The following is a 17,856-nucleotide window of genomic DNA, read 5'->3' on the forward strand; positions in this document are numbered from 1 at the left end:
TTCTTGGTCACCAAACAGAATATCAGCTTTTAAAAATGACATTTTTCTTCTATCCTATACTGGAGTCAAATGTCTTCTTCACTAATATTACTACTAATAATATTTAGCTGCTGCTACCACCATGTAGACTTTCTCCTAGCAGTTATGTTCATTTCAACAGGACTGAAGGTTTTGTTATACTACATCAATCAAGGTTTTGGTTAGTGCCATTGTGGAAGGGATATTACTCCATGTTTTTCTGCATCTAAGATAAACTTTGTTTTATACAAAGGTTCCCAAAATACCAGAATAATATAACCATCCCACCACCACCACAAATAAAAATTACTGTCCTTCAGAAAAAAGACAGGCTGCTCCTTGGTTTTGTTTACTTCTGAATAATATATCACAAACATAGGAATATGTGTATTGCATCAAGATAGAAGACACCAAACAAAAGACCTATAAAAATTCATGTCATCATCCATTCTGAGGACAGAAAATGCAAAAACCAGGTTACCTGTCCATCCAAACTACTATGCTAGAAAATCCCATAACATACACCACATGTGCGTTAATTAGATTAATACATATATACAGATGAAACATGAACAGAGGCAAGATAAAGAATCCTAAACAGAAATTCTGGCACAACAGAAGAAAATCTCAGGGAAGAACATTTCATGGGTGTGGGCCTACGCCATCAGGATCGGAAGTCAGAAGGGCACCCTTTTGGGCTAAGTACTAAACTCAAAGTTGATGTCTGCCCCCAAAGATCCTTTCTAGAAAAGACAGTCTTTTTGCACAGCCTCAGTCAGCTCTGCCCCCATCTCCATCATGACCGAATAATTTGCCCAATAGGAAAATAGGCCAATAGTCAACAACATACCCTCTGATACACAGCCTCGCAGGGTTCATTTCAGGCCGCGGGATTGCGCCACGGGCGCTAATTCAACTGCATTCGATGCGGCTTTTAAACCCCCATGGGACACCTCGGCGAGCTGTTTGCCTGCAGTATCTGGAGAAATTAAAGACGGACGGACACAAGAAAATTAAAAAGATTACTTGTGATCCTGCAGGTTTAAAGAAGGACTATCTGAAAAAGCTCAAGTGTACCTTCTAGCTTGATTAAAGGACAGTGATACGCTCAGTCAAGAAGAGGCCAGGATACCCTAAACACATATGCCTATCCAATGGCCTCTTGGTTTGGAAAACATAGCAAGGTTTACCAACAGCCCTTGCAACAGGACCTTACAGTTTGAAAAAAACGGCTGGTTAGGAACATATGATCCAGCAACTAATCAGGATAAAAATTTGACTTTGGTGATTCCAATCAAATTTATTAATTACAGCTCCAAAATACACTATGGTTAAAGGAAAGAACTCAGCCTTACCAAGTGTAGAGGAAGTTTTAACTTCTGAGTGGTCTATGGAATACCACTTTAGAAAAAAGGCAAGAGAAAAATAAGGGGCCACAAAAAAGGAATGCAGTCCTTTAACAAACTAAGAAGGCAACTATAGTTCTCTGGCTTCTTTTTTTAAGATAGTCCTCCTTTAATACTGCAGTAAAGTATCACTGCAGAGCTAGAAAAGGGCCTGGGCAGCTACCAATAGGACAGACTGAGGAAGCACCATGATTTGAAGAAACAACGACCTATTGGAACTGCAGGCAAAACTGGAAGCCATGGGTACTTTAAAGACTTCTGAATATCAGAGAATGTTGTCTGTACCCATTTCTACTCATTTATGCACCAATGAGGCTATTGAGATCCCATATGGATTCCTGAAATGAACCCTGGTCACTGTAAAAATTAGCGAAATACATGGACATCAAACCCTTGAATAATGATCTTCATGAATACCTAAAATGCAGACTTGTAAAGGCAAATTTTTTTTTAAGTACGAACATGGAAGTTACTTTTGGAGATATGTAAATCTAAACTCTAGTTTTATATTATAAAACTCTATTCCAAATAAGATGACAGCAGACAACGACCTTTCCAAAAAGAAAACCCCTATATCGACCTTCCAAATACAACTTTCAATCCCACAGCACAAAGCCTTACAAAGCAGATTTCCATTTAAGGAGTAGATGTTCTTTCAAAGAGCTAGTTGGTAATTGAAATACATCAGTCACTCAAGGAAAAACCATCTGGGGGTGCCAAAAACTACCAAGAATAAAAGATGTAGAGCATAGAGCTTTAGCTTTCCAGAGATGTATTTCTAATACTATCAGAAGGTTTAACACATACAGTATAACACTACAATCGTGATCTTTCTTAGCTTCAAACTCCTGTAGGAAACAGTCCACACCACAGTCTCCATTTTCCTATTCTGGAACTTGGGCTGGGCATTACGGTTTAAGGTATGTTTTCCTTGCTGTACTGTGTTTTGCTTTTATCTCCAGGACCTAGCCCCCTCCATGCTCTCTCCCCAGTTATCTACTTTAATGTGATTAAATAGCTGTTTTCTTAGTTAGTAGTAATAAAAATAAATTTCAAGCAGAGAGTCCTAGTCCCAGATTAATAAAATGCTTTACTTTTATCAGCTTCAGCATCACATACATTCAGATGAATTAGTCACTCCTGTCACACACAACCATCAGCAAAATATCAAACAAAGATACAAAAAGCCACTGAGGACAACATGCCCTCTCATATCACTCCTGGGGATCTCCTTTCCCTATTATAATACTTTCGGTTGGGTGTGTGTGTGTGTGTGTGTGTGTGTGTTGTTTTCAAAACACTTCTTCAGACACAGTATTTGTGGGAAGAAAAATTAGAGCTTGATTTTTATTAGTGTAAAATAATGTGCCTTTATTGACCAATTCATGAACAATATAGTTCTTCTAGGATACTGGATGACTGAAAATTGGAGTAAAACCAAACACCAGGCTTGGATTAATCCCTTATTTACACCCCACATCCACATCAAGCTATTTGAGAAACAAAAGTTTGAAAAGGATTCTTCACTATATCAAATGTTTACTTAACCTCTTCCTTAGAAACACAGTAATCAGAGCCAGAATAATGAGATTTGAAATACACTTTTCTTTTGATTTTTTTCCTCAGTTAGTGAAACTTCTTGAAAACAGAGAAGGGCAAGCATGGATACTTTTTTTTTTTTTAATTTTTATTGGAGCATAGTTGCTTTACAATGTTGTGTTAGTTTCTACTGTACAGCTAGGTGAATCGGCTATATGTATACATATATCCCCTCTCTTTTGGATTTCCTTCCCACTTAGGTCACCACGGAGCACTGAGTAAAGTTCCCTGTGCTATACAGTAGGTTGTCATTAGTTATCTATTTTATATATAGCATCAATAGCGTAGATATGTCAATCCCAATCTCCCAATTCATCCCACGCTCCCCCATTCCCCCTTGGTATCCATGTCTATGTCTCTATATCTGCTTTGGAAACAAGATCGTCTATACCAATTTTTTCAGATTCAACATACATGCATTAATATACGATATTTGTTTTTCTCAAGCACAGATACTTGAATATACAGTGAAAACTCACAGATTTATAACTCAACTGCCCACTTATGCTAAGAGATTTTAGAGCCAAGGTCCTAGAGATGCCCTTCTGACAGTGAAGCCAGGCTAGCAGCTTCTGAGCAATATGTTTAAACGCTGATGCCCACTTCTGTCTCTCCCTGATCAGAAGCTAGGGCACAAAATGAGGTTTGAACAGAGATACAATCACTGTTGGGAAGTGGAGCCATGGGTGGAAAGGGATAGAGCTCAAAAGCCAACTGATGATGCAAAGATCACAACCCCGTGCTACACCAGCCCTCTAGGCCATGACCTGAAGTGTGTCAGAATATAATCATTGCAAGATAAGAACAATAAACCTATATTCTATTGGTCAGAAATGCTTTTGCCCTGTCCCAGCTTTCTATTTAACACAAGCTTAAAGAATTAGATGGAAGATAAATTAGGTATAGCAATCATATTTACAAAAGGGTTTTTAAAAAAATCCTCATGAGTGCTTTGCCAAGAAGAACCTCAGAAACCAGCTTCTTTGCCAAGTTTCTTAGCTGCTGTCAGACCATGAAAAATGGAACACTATGGGCAGATACCTGGCATGGCGAAATTCCAGGTGATGAGTCTTAGAAGCACGTGAGAAGCAAGCAGGTAGTGTGACCACTGTAGAGAGGTACCTTATCTCCACATATGTTCCTGGGTGGTTTTACATACCTCGACTGAGTAGAGACCATATAGTTTTTCCACAATAACTTCTGCTTAACTGACAAGTGGAGATCACATCTGCTTGCAGTGAAAAATATGGTGCAAATCCCATCCTTTCATTATGGCACATAAAAGCTCTATCTTATTTATTGTTACTTTAAAAAACATACTACTGACCTAAGTTTCTTAAAGTGTCCTGAATTGGTCAATTTTATAATTGTAAAAAAAGATAAGTATACTCTGTTGATAAAGAACATGGTGGTTATCAACTTCAGAAAGCAATAAAAGTAAGCGAGAACTGCTATTGCAAAATCATATATGGCATCCCAGGCTATACACTCTTATGGGCTATTTCTTATACCCTTAGAAAGTCTCTTAGAGATTAAAACACAGACCTAAGAGGCACTTCATATTCTGCTAATACCCAGTTTTAAATGCACCTTCTCATGGATTCTATTAAACATACCCTTACGAACAACCACAAAAACTCCTTACCTCTACCTAACAGCCTTGGCCAGTAAGCTATAGACTAAGGGCACATGTGAGTACAGCGTGGTGCACCTTAATATGTGTACTTGTGACCCGAGGGAAGACGCTCTCTGAATCATGTTCTTTCAGCAGGCCAAGACCATATTAAAAAATAAAATTTTTTTTCACTTACATCTTTCTGGTTGGAGTGGAAAAACCTGAGCGCGAAGTTACAGGACTGGGATGCAGCAGCATACTGACCTAGGGATTCGGCGTATCGGGTCAAAAGGTAACTAGGTCGGAAGGAAAGAAAAAAAAAGATTATACCTACCCACCTCTAGTATCAAATACTACACTTCAAATTACTATGGTAGAAAAACAGCTAAGCATACGAAAAGTTAAAACATGCGGCCATAGAAATGATCTATTTCACAGAATCAAATTTTAAAAAACAGCAAAGTTAATTCAGTTTTGTGGGAGACCTAAAGCTCTATGCCATGCTTTCTTACACTCAGATGATTAATGGAACACAAGTTGTTAGAGAACAGAATATTGTCTTCCTAAAACAGCTCTACAGGACACAGAGAAAATACCCTTGATTCATCACAAAGAACAGTCAAAATACAAATTCAAAGGATCTCTGGGGCAACATACAAGTGTCAACCTCAACTGCAAGGCAGAAGTAAAGACTTGAAAACAATGTGTGCTAAGAAAAAGAGTTCAAAGTATATAACTGTTACCTGTATCTGGGGAAAACTTTTTTTTTAACCATTTCTAAATTATACACATTTGAAATTACCACAAAATGCTGAGAAAGATAAAACTCTTTCTGCTTTGCAATGGGTCATAACAGGTGATTAATCTACAAAGCTTAATACTGGGAACAACTTTTCTGCTAAAATCAAAATGTTAAGAATTCCATATATGAGGACCCCACACTGCTGTAGCTGGCTGCTCATTATTCAGAGTATATACTACCAACCCAATGGTGTCATGCTGGATATGCTTAGCATCAAGGCTGGAATACAGATCCACCACCGGTTCAAATGCCCCCAGCATACAGTAGATTCGAACAAGCAGCAATTTGAATTGAGCATTGGAAGGGCTGTGAGTTAGTCCCTCTTCCAGCAAAGTCAGGGCCTGCCACACAGCGGTCTCATCACCTAGAACCAAAATATAACAGCATTATCCACAGACCTTGACAGCAAATGGGGGTTTCTCAAAATTAAAAAATAAAAACTAACTGACACCATCACCTCCCCTAAGTATTCTAAGGATGTGGTTGGGTGGCAGAGAACAAATTTTAGATACACACCTGTAACCAAAATAGGGAATTTCCCTGAAAAGACAGTCCCTCAATAGTTACCTCAGTTCTTAAACCTGCATCTGCAAAAATGATGCAAACTTTGAGCTGCCAGGTCTTAAAAGAGAAGTCTGGAATCTCACAGGATCCTAGATTCTGAGAAGAGATGGACTTTGAAGGAGAAGTAGAATCCACCAACTTTCCCAGTACAGGATTTTCTCTACAAGACCCCAGACAGATGCTTTCTCTTGACATCATTTTTCTTCCACATGTAACTCTACTAACAGATGTCAACTAATATTTGAAAAAAGAACTGCTCATTAATAACCAAACTAAAATGATACACATTTTTGGCCTACTAAAATTCAAAACGTTACATGCATCAATATTCTTAAAGAAAAATAATTTCTCTTTTATGAAATTATCTGAAGAAAATAATATGAAATGCAGATAAAGCTTTATATACAAAAACATTCACTGTACTAATAATGGGGGGATGATTAAGTAAACTGTAGTTACACCCACACAGGGAAACACCATACAGCCATTTAACGTTAACAAGGAGTTTTTAACAGCAAGGGAAAATAATTATGCAATAATGATCAGTAAAACGAATTCAAACTAGTATGAAGAGTTCATCTCAAGTATTTAAAACATTCACAGAGAAAGAGAGAAGGAAATATGCAAAAATGTTAGTCTTTTGGAAGTTGGAAAAGTGAGATTAAAATAAACCATTTGCCAAATTTTTACGAGCTACTTTTACAGTTAGAAAAAACAGCTAAAATAAAAAGCTCCCCCCCCCAAAAAAAAGCTCCATGCACTGAGCTTTTAAAATTATATTCTATATGCTTTTTTCCAAAAGAAACAAGACATAACCAAAAATTGGGGATTTAGATAAATATCATCCATAATCCTACCCAAACTACGTAAACCACCCATGATCTACTCAAACTACCATTGTGATTAATGTACTGCTTTTGAACTATCAATTATGTATACATAACATTACTATGTAATGTATCAATTATAGCTCAATATAACGAGAGGAGAAAAAAATGACATCCTTCACTCCCTCTTTTATTTTTGCAGCACAATTTTACACAGTAGTAATCATGGCATACACCCGATTTTGTGTTTTCCCATGTTGCTCCCTGGTCTTCACAATCATAATTTTATTTAATTCAACACTCAGTGACCTAAACTCTGCAGTAACACTAGATATAACACCCAAAGATAAGAGTCATAGGTGGTTCCAGGCCTCAAGAGGTTCAGAATTGAGTAGAAGAGATAGTTGGACAATTATAGATAATAGATAATTTTTTTAAGTCCTACTTATTCAAGGATAACCAATATCAGAATTTTTTTTAAAAAGTTCTTGAAGATCTCTTTTAAATGGAAACAAAATTTCAAAGTAAATATTTTTTAAAAAAAGGTTTAATTTACACTTCTGAACTATTAAACCCAACATTATGATGACATTTATCATCTTATTTTATTTTGCAAAATTTAGAATATAACTACAACTCTATGCCAAATCAAAGAGCATCAAGGGTTGATGAGGATTTGGGGGACAAAATTTTTTAAATCAAATTTTATAATACAACAAAATGATATAATAAAAAGATATAAGGTAAATAAATTCTGGGGATATAATGTACAGCATGGTGACTACAGTTAACCACACTGTACTGTGTATTTGAAAGTCGCTAAGAGAGTAGATGTTAATATTTCTCATCACAAGGGAAAAAAAAGTAGCTATGTGAGGTAATGGACTTTAACTAAACTTATTGTGGTAATCATTTTGCGATATATCACTATATTGTATACCTTAAACTAATACCATGTATCACTATATTGTATACCTTAAACTAATACAATGTAATGTATCAATTATAGCTCAATAAAACTAGAGGAGAAAAAATGGCATCCTTCACTCCCCATTTTATTTTTGTAGCACAATCATAAAGAAATGCTTTTTTGCAAAAAATATTTGAGAGCATCATCAATTTAATCTTAAAATGCTCTTCTTAATCCTGTCACATTCAAATCAGTCTCTTTCAACATCCTCACCAATTTTCTATACATTTCTAATTTTTGTCATATCCACCTTGAACAATGACTATTGTTCCAGCCTACAACTGGAACATTCAACATCACTTTCACTGACTTCAAGAAAACTTGCATCTATATATATATAATATCTAGAACTTCCCATGTATTTGCACTGTATGATTTTGGACAACCCACCTAACTGCTTTCTCTCTGCCCTGTATTTCCCACATCTGTAAAACTGTAACGATCTTAACTGTATTGTTACAAGGTTTAAAATTAGCTAATTCATATAAAGCACTTTCAAGTGCCTGATGATCCACAACTGTTAACTGTTATTACTATTATATGGTCAGATATCTTGCTCCAAAACCAAGAGATTAGCAAAGCCACAGTCACTAAGAGCAAGAATAGATGCCAGGAATAAGTGGGGAAGGGTATGAGTAGGGGCCAAATTACTAAGTAGTCAGTTCATTAATGGTTTTACATTAAGATGACTTTTACAGCCCTATGCAACCTCCTGAATGTGGGGTTCCAGATACCAAGTACTCTGATGAAAAGGATTTCATCCCCATCCCCGGTACAATACAGTATAACAAGTACTATCATATGGATATACACAACGTCCTACAAAAGTTCAGAAGGGGCATAAAATCTGCAATGAGGAAGGGGGTGAAATCAAGACAGGCTTGTCAGAGGCACTGTTTGAGTAAAAGTGAGATGAAGGAGGTAAGAAAGTTATTTCAAAGAGAGGTAACATGATGTTCAGTGATAGTAGCAAAAAAAAAAAAAAAAAAAGTAGATTCAGGGCCTTAAGTACTAAGAATCTGGAGATGTAGACAGACACTAGATTATAGAGAGCATTGTAAACCATCCTAATAAGGCTGATCTTTATCCTCAGGAAAATAGGGCATATCTGAAGGATTTTAAGCATGAGGAAGATAGTATCAATATTGAGTGCTTGGTTAAATGACCCATGAGGGCAGGGTGGTGTCTGTCTTGCACAGCACTGTCTCCCAGCCCTGTTTCTTCTGCAGTTTATTCTCATGAATAATATGCAATAAGTAGCTAAAGTTATTTTTTCTCAAAAACTGCTAATAAGAGAAAATGTCAGAAAGTGAGACCTAAAGAAAAGGCAATCTCAGTACCCTCTGCTGAATCATCCTTCTCTTGCTTAATGACTCATGATGCTTCCTTTACCATGTAGTATATATTTGTCTTAAATGGGCTAATCTGAACTATATTCCAAAAAAAGTGTATTTTCCTATATAAACTGAAGTGAACAAAAATGGCTATTTCATTCCATGGACCCATACATCTATATCTGAATCAGTTTCTCTGTATTTTAATTATTGTAACTTTGTAATAGGTTGTTTACTCACTATGCAGAAATATTTTAAAACAGAACAGATATCCACTGATTTAAGATTATCCTAATTACAGAGAGGAGGATACTTGGAGACTTTGGTTCTTCTAGAAGCACCCTGGAGAAGGGCAAGGAAGAAAAACCTAAAAGCATAAATCAAATTCTTGGATTATATACTTAGTCTAAGGATTTATAGTCAACAAAAACAAAGAGTAAAGTTAAACTGAAATCACTGCTCTTTACCTGTTTCTCTCCATATATCAATAAGCACATGGACAGCAAGGAGACAGTAATAGTCTGAAAATTGCAATTCGGTTTTCAAACAGGATTTCCCTATAGGGAAAAAAAAAATCATATCTGTATTTTAAGATTTGTTCAATTATTACTGCCCCAAAGGAGTTTTTTTAAAGCAAGAAAGTGACAGGAGGAAGAAGAGAAAAAGAGGAAAAGAAACTAATAAGAATGGAGTAAATACCAGAAGAAAAATATAAGCCATGAATCAAAAGAGTCAAAAGAAGGTGAGACCACACTCAGCTGGAGCAGAAGGAAGGGTTCCAGAATAGAGGTGGTATTCCAAATGGTCCCAAAAGGAGAGCAGCAAGATTTGGAAGGAGGTTTTAGGTGAAGAAAAGAACAGAATCCAAGAGCCATGTACAACTAATGTAATATTATGCTCATTACTTCACCTAATTTTTTAGAATACAGTTAGAGAAATACTAATATCATCTAGTCAGATAATTTATATTTTATCACACATATCTAAGCAATCTGAAGATCATCTACTTCTAAACTAAATATTTATCTCACAATTTACAATTCTTTTTGGTCATTTACACAGTCTATATATTTAGAATATTAAGGCCTATAAGCAGAAAATATGACAATTATCATAAACTCTGCAATTCATCTGAGCCCCACTGTGATAAAGAGTTGGCTGGCCAGATCAGGAAGAATATGGATATCTGGGAGCCAATTATAATTTTTAAAACTCCAAGCTTAAGAAAGGGTTTGCATTTTATTACCTGGATAGTGTTCCCACTTGACAAAATATTTTCCTTGCCAAAAGCATTACAACAGCATGCTATGAGAGATAAAAAACTAACTTCTAAATCTTAGCAGATCAGGGAACTACTGCACATTTTGAAAGGCTGCTCACCAAATTCTAGTCCATGCTGGTACCTTAACATCAATTCTCTGACCACACTCAATTTCTGATTTTTATCCATCATGTGGTACAAGCCAAGTAACCTCGTCAGCTGCACCACACACAAATGTTGCTGCAGAGCTCTGATGTCAGCAGGCAGTGCCAGCTTATCCTCTGTTGGTGTTGACAAAGGAACAACTCCAAGTAACTGATTAATAAACTGCAAAGTTGAAAGAAAAAAAGAAGTACAGGTCTCAAAACAGAACTAGTCTTTAGTAGGCCACAATTAACAAATACTGAAATGGTCTAGAAAAAGGTATCAAGAAAAAATACAAATTAAAACCCCTTTAGTATACCACTTTCTATCTACCAAAATTGCCAAAACAAAAACACTTCTAACAGCACACAGTGCTGGTAAAACTCCAGTGAAACTGGCACACTCATTCATTGCTGGCCAAAAGTATTATGTTAATACCATGTAGTATATGCACTAAAAGATTAAAAGAACTGTGAAAATGTTTCCTAAATTACAATACATTGACATAATATGTAACGTAGCAATGAAAAAGTTTAATTAGGAAGACTGTAAAAAGAACAATTACCCCAAAACAAACCTATCATACTGATATACTACAAATAAATTCTTAAAGGAAACATTATACATTGAAAGGAATGGTTGTCCTGTCAATAGCCTTAAATTGTTTTTTTGATTAAAGCTTTAATTTTGAGATAATTATAGATTTGCATGCAATTGTAAGAAATAACACAGTTCCTGTGTACCCTTCACCCAGTTTTTCCTAATGGTAACATTTTTCTTTTTCCTGTGGCCGTACCGCACGGCATGCGGGATCTTAGTTCCCTGACCAGGTATTGAACCCATGCCCCCTGCAGTGGAAGCATGAAGCCCTAACCACTGGACTGCCAGGAAATTCCACCCCAATGGTAACATCTTGCAATAAAATGTTTTTAATTCTCTAAATTCGGTATAAATTTTTAAGAACACCAGTTCCACAACCAATACAGTTGCAATATTGGCAGAAGTGAGAAGGGACCCCTGCATCACATACAGGGTGTCTGTTTAAACTTCCCACATGGTCGTATACTATACTCTTCAGCTGTTAGGATGTGAGAAAATGCTTGGGCAGCACGAGTCTGGGGTTCTAAAAGGTGTTTATGGACAGGAAGTGCAGCCAAGGGGTCACAGGCATCACCCTTGTGTCTTCCCTATATTTTGTGATCCAAAACTAATAAATTATTTTTAAAGCAAAAAAACCCAGTTCCATTTACACATGTATTAAACACAGGCTATTTTCACTCCCTTCCAAGATCCTATTAGGATGACAGTAAAGAACAAAAAAGGAATCAACCCCAAAGGATCAAGAACATGTGAAGAGATGACAGCAAATAATAAACATTAACAAGATTTCAAAAGATAAAAAGCAGAAGGGCAGGTGGTAAGTAATAACCAATGTACAGGGCCAAGAAAGCTGGAATCCAACAGTATGAATGGGGAGACCACCAATAAGCGGCAAGCCTCTTCCAGCCACAGAACCTTGGAAGACTCAGAAATTAAGGGCAAGAGGTACGTCTGAAAGCTAAAGTGCTGGTGGGACTGAAACAGAAGAATTTGCTAAATTCTAAGAAATTAGACCCCTCCCCAAGCTCACTGACTGACTTCCTAAACCCAGCAGAAGCCACGGGTTTTCTTTACCCCCAGGAGATACTGAACCAGAGACACTGTAGACTCAAGGGGAGAATGGAACAGATCTATTACCTCATGTTTCAGAATACACTAAGAGGAGTTTTAAACTTTTATGGTTCTGTCAGATTGATTGGGGTGAACTGAACAAAAAAATATTAACTCCAAGAAAGAAAGTTAAGAAAGGTAATCTCCACATACAAAGTGGCTTAGCTGTGAATATTTAGTCATTAAAATATAAATACTGCATAATTACTAAACTATACTGGGGGAAAAGTAGGTAAGGGGAGAAGTGGGATGTTATGAACGAAATTATTGCCTTCCACAGTAAGATACCAATAGATGAAGACTATAACTGTAAAAATAAACAAATAGCTAAATAAGCCTATAATTTAGAAATATGGAGTTAAATAACAGAAGAAGCAGTTAAGGGTTCAAAGTGATTTGCCTGTACAGAGCCAGAATCAGGGCTAGAGAAGGCAAAGAGCTGCAATTGTTTTTCAATATAAGCCTTGTAGCACTATTTGACTTTTTCAATTTTATACATGTAATTTTTGGAAACAAAAATTAAATTAAAATAAAAATCCTACTCAACATGCAGTTTCACATCTGTAATGATTTTACTTCAATTTTCTACAATTGTGTGAATTTTAATTATTATGATCAGATAATCACATTTGTAACAAAGAAACTGTGGCACTAGTTTCATGTTTTTGATTAAGTACCTATATAATTTCTATTGCCAGCTCTTCCATTCTTGTAAGCCATTTTATATACTAGTTATGTTTATTATTAAGGCCTTCTTTATTGAATGCTAAAGAATCTTCCAAACAGGTTTTGTCATGAAACAATACGTTCATTTGCTATTCTAGTCTGTACAGTTTCACTGCTACACAAAAAGCTTCTTTAAAAACTGGAATTATTTTATTGTTAGCTTAAAACCCCAAGGCAAAGGAAACAAAATATAAAAACGTCTCTATGGGTGAGCCTCTTCAGGATAACTGGACTCAATGGCCTCCTCTTAGGGGCCAGTCCCATTTTAGAATGCGTCTCCTAATTCATTGGGACAACAGTTCTCAGTCTGAACCTTACTTGGACAGTTTGCAATCCTCTGACAAACATACTGCTGAGTGGCAGGATTTTTAGCTATTGAAGTCATCCTACATTTAAAAAGTTGTGGCAGCAAAATTACCCCTCTCAATTAAAAATTTACACAGGACTACAAAACTCACTGCAACAGCTTTAAATCCTTTGTCTCACTGAACAATGACCACTTCATCACTGCTAGTATTTCACTATTTCTAGAGGGTTCCTCCCAGTAGATTATTAGTATATGCAGTCACAGAGGTGATCTAAGATTTTCAAACATGCCAATAAAGTAGAGCTTCTGGTACTAAAATTTATGCTAGCAAACCTATATGAATCTCAGCTAAATATGATATAAGCATTCCTCTAATGCTTTCCCATCATTTGATGCTTTAACTTACAAGACAGTAAGCACTATAAAACATGATCAATCATTCCTTACCTTAGCACTTAGCACATAATATGTGCGACAAACACTTAGTGAATGAATCTCTCCCACGTGGTTTTATTTTCTGCTTAAATCCCTCCAGTAACATGAAACTCCCACACTGTGTTTTTTAGAGAATTGTGACTATAAAAAAGATCTTTCTCTCACTGAGCCAAATTCTTAATTCCCTGCAACAACTTCTTGCTGGCCCTGTTCTCTTCCCTCTTTTACAGGACAGCTTTTCAAATTATGAGAAATAAAGTACTCTGTCATCACCATACCAAACCTATCTCTTCCACTCAACCATTTCTCTCTCATAGGCTTTCAAGTCTTTCTATAACCCAGAACCCTCTTTTCTGGATATGTTACAATTTATCTAGAAAACTTCTAAAGTTTAGCCTGTGCCCTATAAGCACAGCAACCCAAGAACAACTTTTTCTAAACCAAAGTGAACAATGGTAGTCATTTCAGAACCCAGTAGAGACCACTGGCTCCTTAACAGTTTGGGAATGCACTGCTCCATCTGCCCTAGATGTGTAACCTCAAGACTGCCAAAGTATCAAGTGCTGGTGAGCTAAGGATATGGTCACGAAACAAATACTGTAGTCATTGCCACTGTGTTCCCATTGAGTTTCACTCATTCCATATGGGGATGATAGTCTTTCTGGAAAAACAGGTTGTGGTAGCCCTGTGATAGCAAGACTTCCAACATTCACTAATTAGAGTTTTTTATGAGTAAAGCTGACCAAAGTCACAGACTCTCTTGATACATACCAGTATTTCTTTACATGATGTTGATATACATATAATTGATTTTCATTGATTCTATCACATCAAAAACTCCCAATAGATGACAATTAACTACAATATGGTACCCAGGCTTAGATCCCAGAAAAGAAAAAGGACATTAATGGAAGAGCTACAGAAATATAAATAAAGTCTAGAGGCCAGTTAACAGTAATGTACCAAAGTTAGTTTCTTAGTTTTGACAAATATACCACTGTAATTTAAGATGTTAATGTTGGGGAAAGCTGGGCGAAGGGTAGAGTATAACCTTCTTTACTATCTTTACAACTTTCCTGTAAATGTAAAGTTATTCCAAAATTAAAGGGTTTTTTTTCTTTAATTTTATTGAAGTATAGTTGAGTTACAATATTGTATTAGTTGCAGGTATACAGAAAAGTGATTTAGCTATGTATTTTTTTCAGATTCTTTTCCATTATAGGTTATTACAAGATATTGAATATAGTTCCCTGTGCTATACAGTAAATTCTTTTTATATATTTTGCTATAGTAGTCTGTATCTGTTAATCCCATACTCCTAATTTATCCCTTCCCCTTTGGCAACCATAAGTTTGTTTTCTACATCTGTGAGTCTGTTTCTATTTTGTAAATAAGTTCATTTGTATTATTTTTTAGATTCCACATATAAGTGATATCATATATTTGTCTTTCTCTGTCTGACTTACTTCATTTAGTATGATAATCTCTAGGTCCAACCATGGTGCTGCAAATGGCAATATTTCATTATTTTTTATGGCTGAGTAATATTTCACTGTGTATATATATACCACATCTTCTTTATACACTCATATGTTGATGAACACTTAGGTTGCTTCCATGTCTTCACTACTGTAAACAGTGCTGCTATGAACACTGAGGTGTGTGTATCTTTTCGAATTAGAGTTTTCATCTTTTCTGGATATATGCCCAGAAGTGGGATTGCTGGATCATATGGTAGTTCTATTTTCAATTATTTAAGGAACTTCCTACTGTTTTCCATAGTGGCTGTACCAATTTACATTCCTACCAACAGTGTAGGAGGGTTCTCTCCACACCCTCTCCAGCATTTATTATTTGCAGACTTTTTGATGAAGGCCATTCTGACTGGTATGAGGTGATACCTCATTGTAGTTCTGATTTGCATTTCTCTAATTATTAGTGATGTTGCACATCTTTTCATGTGCCTGCTGGTCATCTGTATGTCTTCTTTGGAGAAATGTCTATTTAGGTCTTCAAGTTTATTTTTTTTTAATCCCTTAGATTTAAGAGTCTCAGACTGCTTCAGCAAGAATGAATCATGATTTGACATAATCAGCAATTAACTGCTACAGTTTTGAGCAAATCAGAGACAAGATATTAAAAGGAAAGTCCACTGGACTTCATCAAACTTTAAAACTTTGCTCTGAGAATTCCCTGGCGGTCCAGTGGTTAGGACTCAGTGCTTTCACTGCCGGGGCCTGGGTTAGATCCCTGGACGAGGAACTAAGATACCGCAAGTTGCATGGCATGGCAAAAAACAAACAAACAAAAAAAAAAAAACTTTGCTCTGCAAATGATCTTGTTAAGAGGATGAAAAGACAAGCTACAGACTGGGAGAAAATATTTGAAACCACATATCTGACAAAGGACTTGTATCTAGAATATCTAAAGAACTCTCAAAACTCAACAGTAAAAAAACAAATCAACTAGAAAATGAGCAAAAGACACTTCACTGAGGAGAAAATACAGATGGCAAATTAGCACAGGAAAAAATGTTCAAAAGCATTAACCATTAGGGAAATGTACATTAAAACCATAATGAAACATCACTACACACTTACTAGAATGGCTAAAATAAAAAATAGTGACAACACCTAATGTTGATGAGGATGCAGAGAAACCAGATGACTCATACATTGCTAAAGGAAATTTAAAAGATATCGAGTCACTGTGGAAAAGTCTGGCCATTTCTTTAAAAAACTAAATGTGCAGCTACCATAAGACCCCACAACTGAACTACTGGGCATTTTTCTCAGAGAAATGAAGACTTAGGTTCCCATAACAAAAACCTGTATACAAATGTTCACAGCATCTGTATTTGTAATAGCCAAAAACTGGACATACCCACATGTTCTTCAACACGTTAAAGGAATCATGGTACATCCATACCATGGAATATTATTCAGCAATAAAAAGGAATGGACATGGTACATGTAACAACATGATGAATCTCCAGGGAATTACGCTGAGTAAAGAAAGTCAATCTCTAAAGGTTATAAATAATATGATTCCATTATATAACATTCTTAAAATGACAAAATTATAGGAATAGAAAATATCAGTAGTTGCTGAGGGAGAGGGATGGGGAAAGGAGGAGATACAGGGAGGTGGCTGTAGGTAAAAAAATGTAGGGAGCACATGGAGGGACCCTGGTGGTGAAACTACTATGCATCTTGTCTAGGTGGTGGTCACATGAATCCATACACTATATACGGCACTAAATATACACACACAAACACACCACACGTATACACACAAATGAATGCATGTAAAATTGATGAAATCTGAATAAGGTCAGTGGATTTTATCAATGTCAGCTTCCTAATTATGACATTATACTCTAATTATGCTAGATCTTACCATTGGGACAAAGTGGGTGAAGGGTATACAGATCTCTCTGTATTATTTCTCTTACAACTGCATGTATATCTACAATTATCTCAAAAAATATATATATATATACACATACATACATACATACATACACATACACACACACACACACACACACACACACACACACACAACAGAAGAATTATCTACCAGGGGCTTATTCTCATTGCGGCTCAACTTTACAAGAAATCATGCCTTTAATCTGATAGCACCTAGACTACTTGGCTTGATAGCACAATATCTTGATATCTCATGTTCACCACTTTCACCCATTTTAGAAAGGAAACCCAAACACTTAACCTAGTTGCAATAAATACAGGTACCCAACAGAACTCTGCTTACTTTTGTACACTGTGTAGCAGGCAAGAGGTCAACAAACACCTTGAGGTCTGTGAAACAACAAGGTTTATCCCCAAACTTTTTAAAATACTGGAACATTAATTCTTCTGGATCACCTAAGAGAGAGGGGGGGGGAAATATCACTAAATTATTCATGGACTGAAGCAATCTCTAATTTAAGTGAGAAGTCTGACTTGAAAAACATTTATTTCAATTAAATGAAAATTTTGCTTGAATGAGAATGAGGATGACAATGAGGGCCGGAAGATAGCTTGCCAGTTTAAAAATAAATACTAAAAAGGAGTTGAATCTTGCGAACTCAGTTTACCTGTTATTACACTGAGGAAATGTGAAGTTTTTCATTCAA

The 17,856-nt window shown here is 36.1% G+C and overlaps 1 protein-coding gene across 1 annotated transcript in view; it reads right to left on the reverse strand.

The window, feature by feature from the left end:
• The window catches only part of NAA25 (N-alpha-acetyltransferase 25, NatB auxiliary subunit), a 71,224-nt gene that overhangs the window by 23,272 nt on the left and 30,096 nt on the right, over nucleotides 1-17,856 (reverse strand). Inside the window, exons 11-15 of the mRNA XM_065889837.1 lie at nucleotides 17,493-17,605; nucleotides 10,516-10,723; nucleotides 9,603-9,692; nucleotides 5,624-5,804; nucleotides 4,835-4,934 (exon numbers count right to left, since the gene is read on the reverse strand). Of these exons, the coding sequence (XP_065745909.1) occupies nucleotides 4,835-4,934; nucleotides 5,624-5,804; nucleotides 9,603-9,692; nucleotides 10,516-10,723; nucleotides 17,493-17,605 (692 nt within the window). The remainder of the gene's footprint in view (nucleotides 1-4,834; nucleotides 4,935-5,623; nucleotides 5,805-9,602; nucleotides 9,693-10,515; nucleotides 10,724-17,492; nucleotides 17,606-17,856) is intronic.

This window comes from Phocoena phocoena, chromosome 13 (assembly GCF_963924675.1).
Source record: "Phocoena phocoena chromosome 13, mPhoPho1.1, whole genome shotgun sequence".
NCBI classification, from domain to species: Eukaryota; Metazoa; Chordata; class Mammalia; order Artiodactyla; family Phocoenidae; genus Phocoena; species Phocoena phocoena.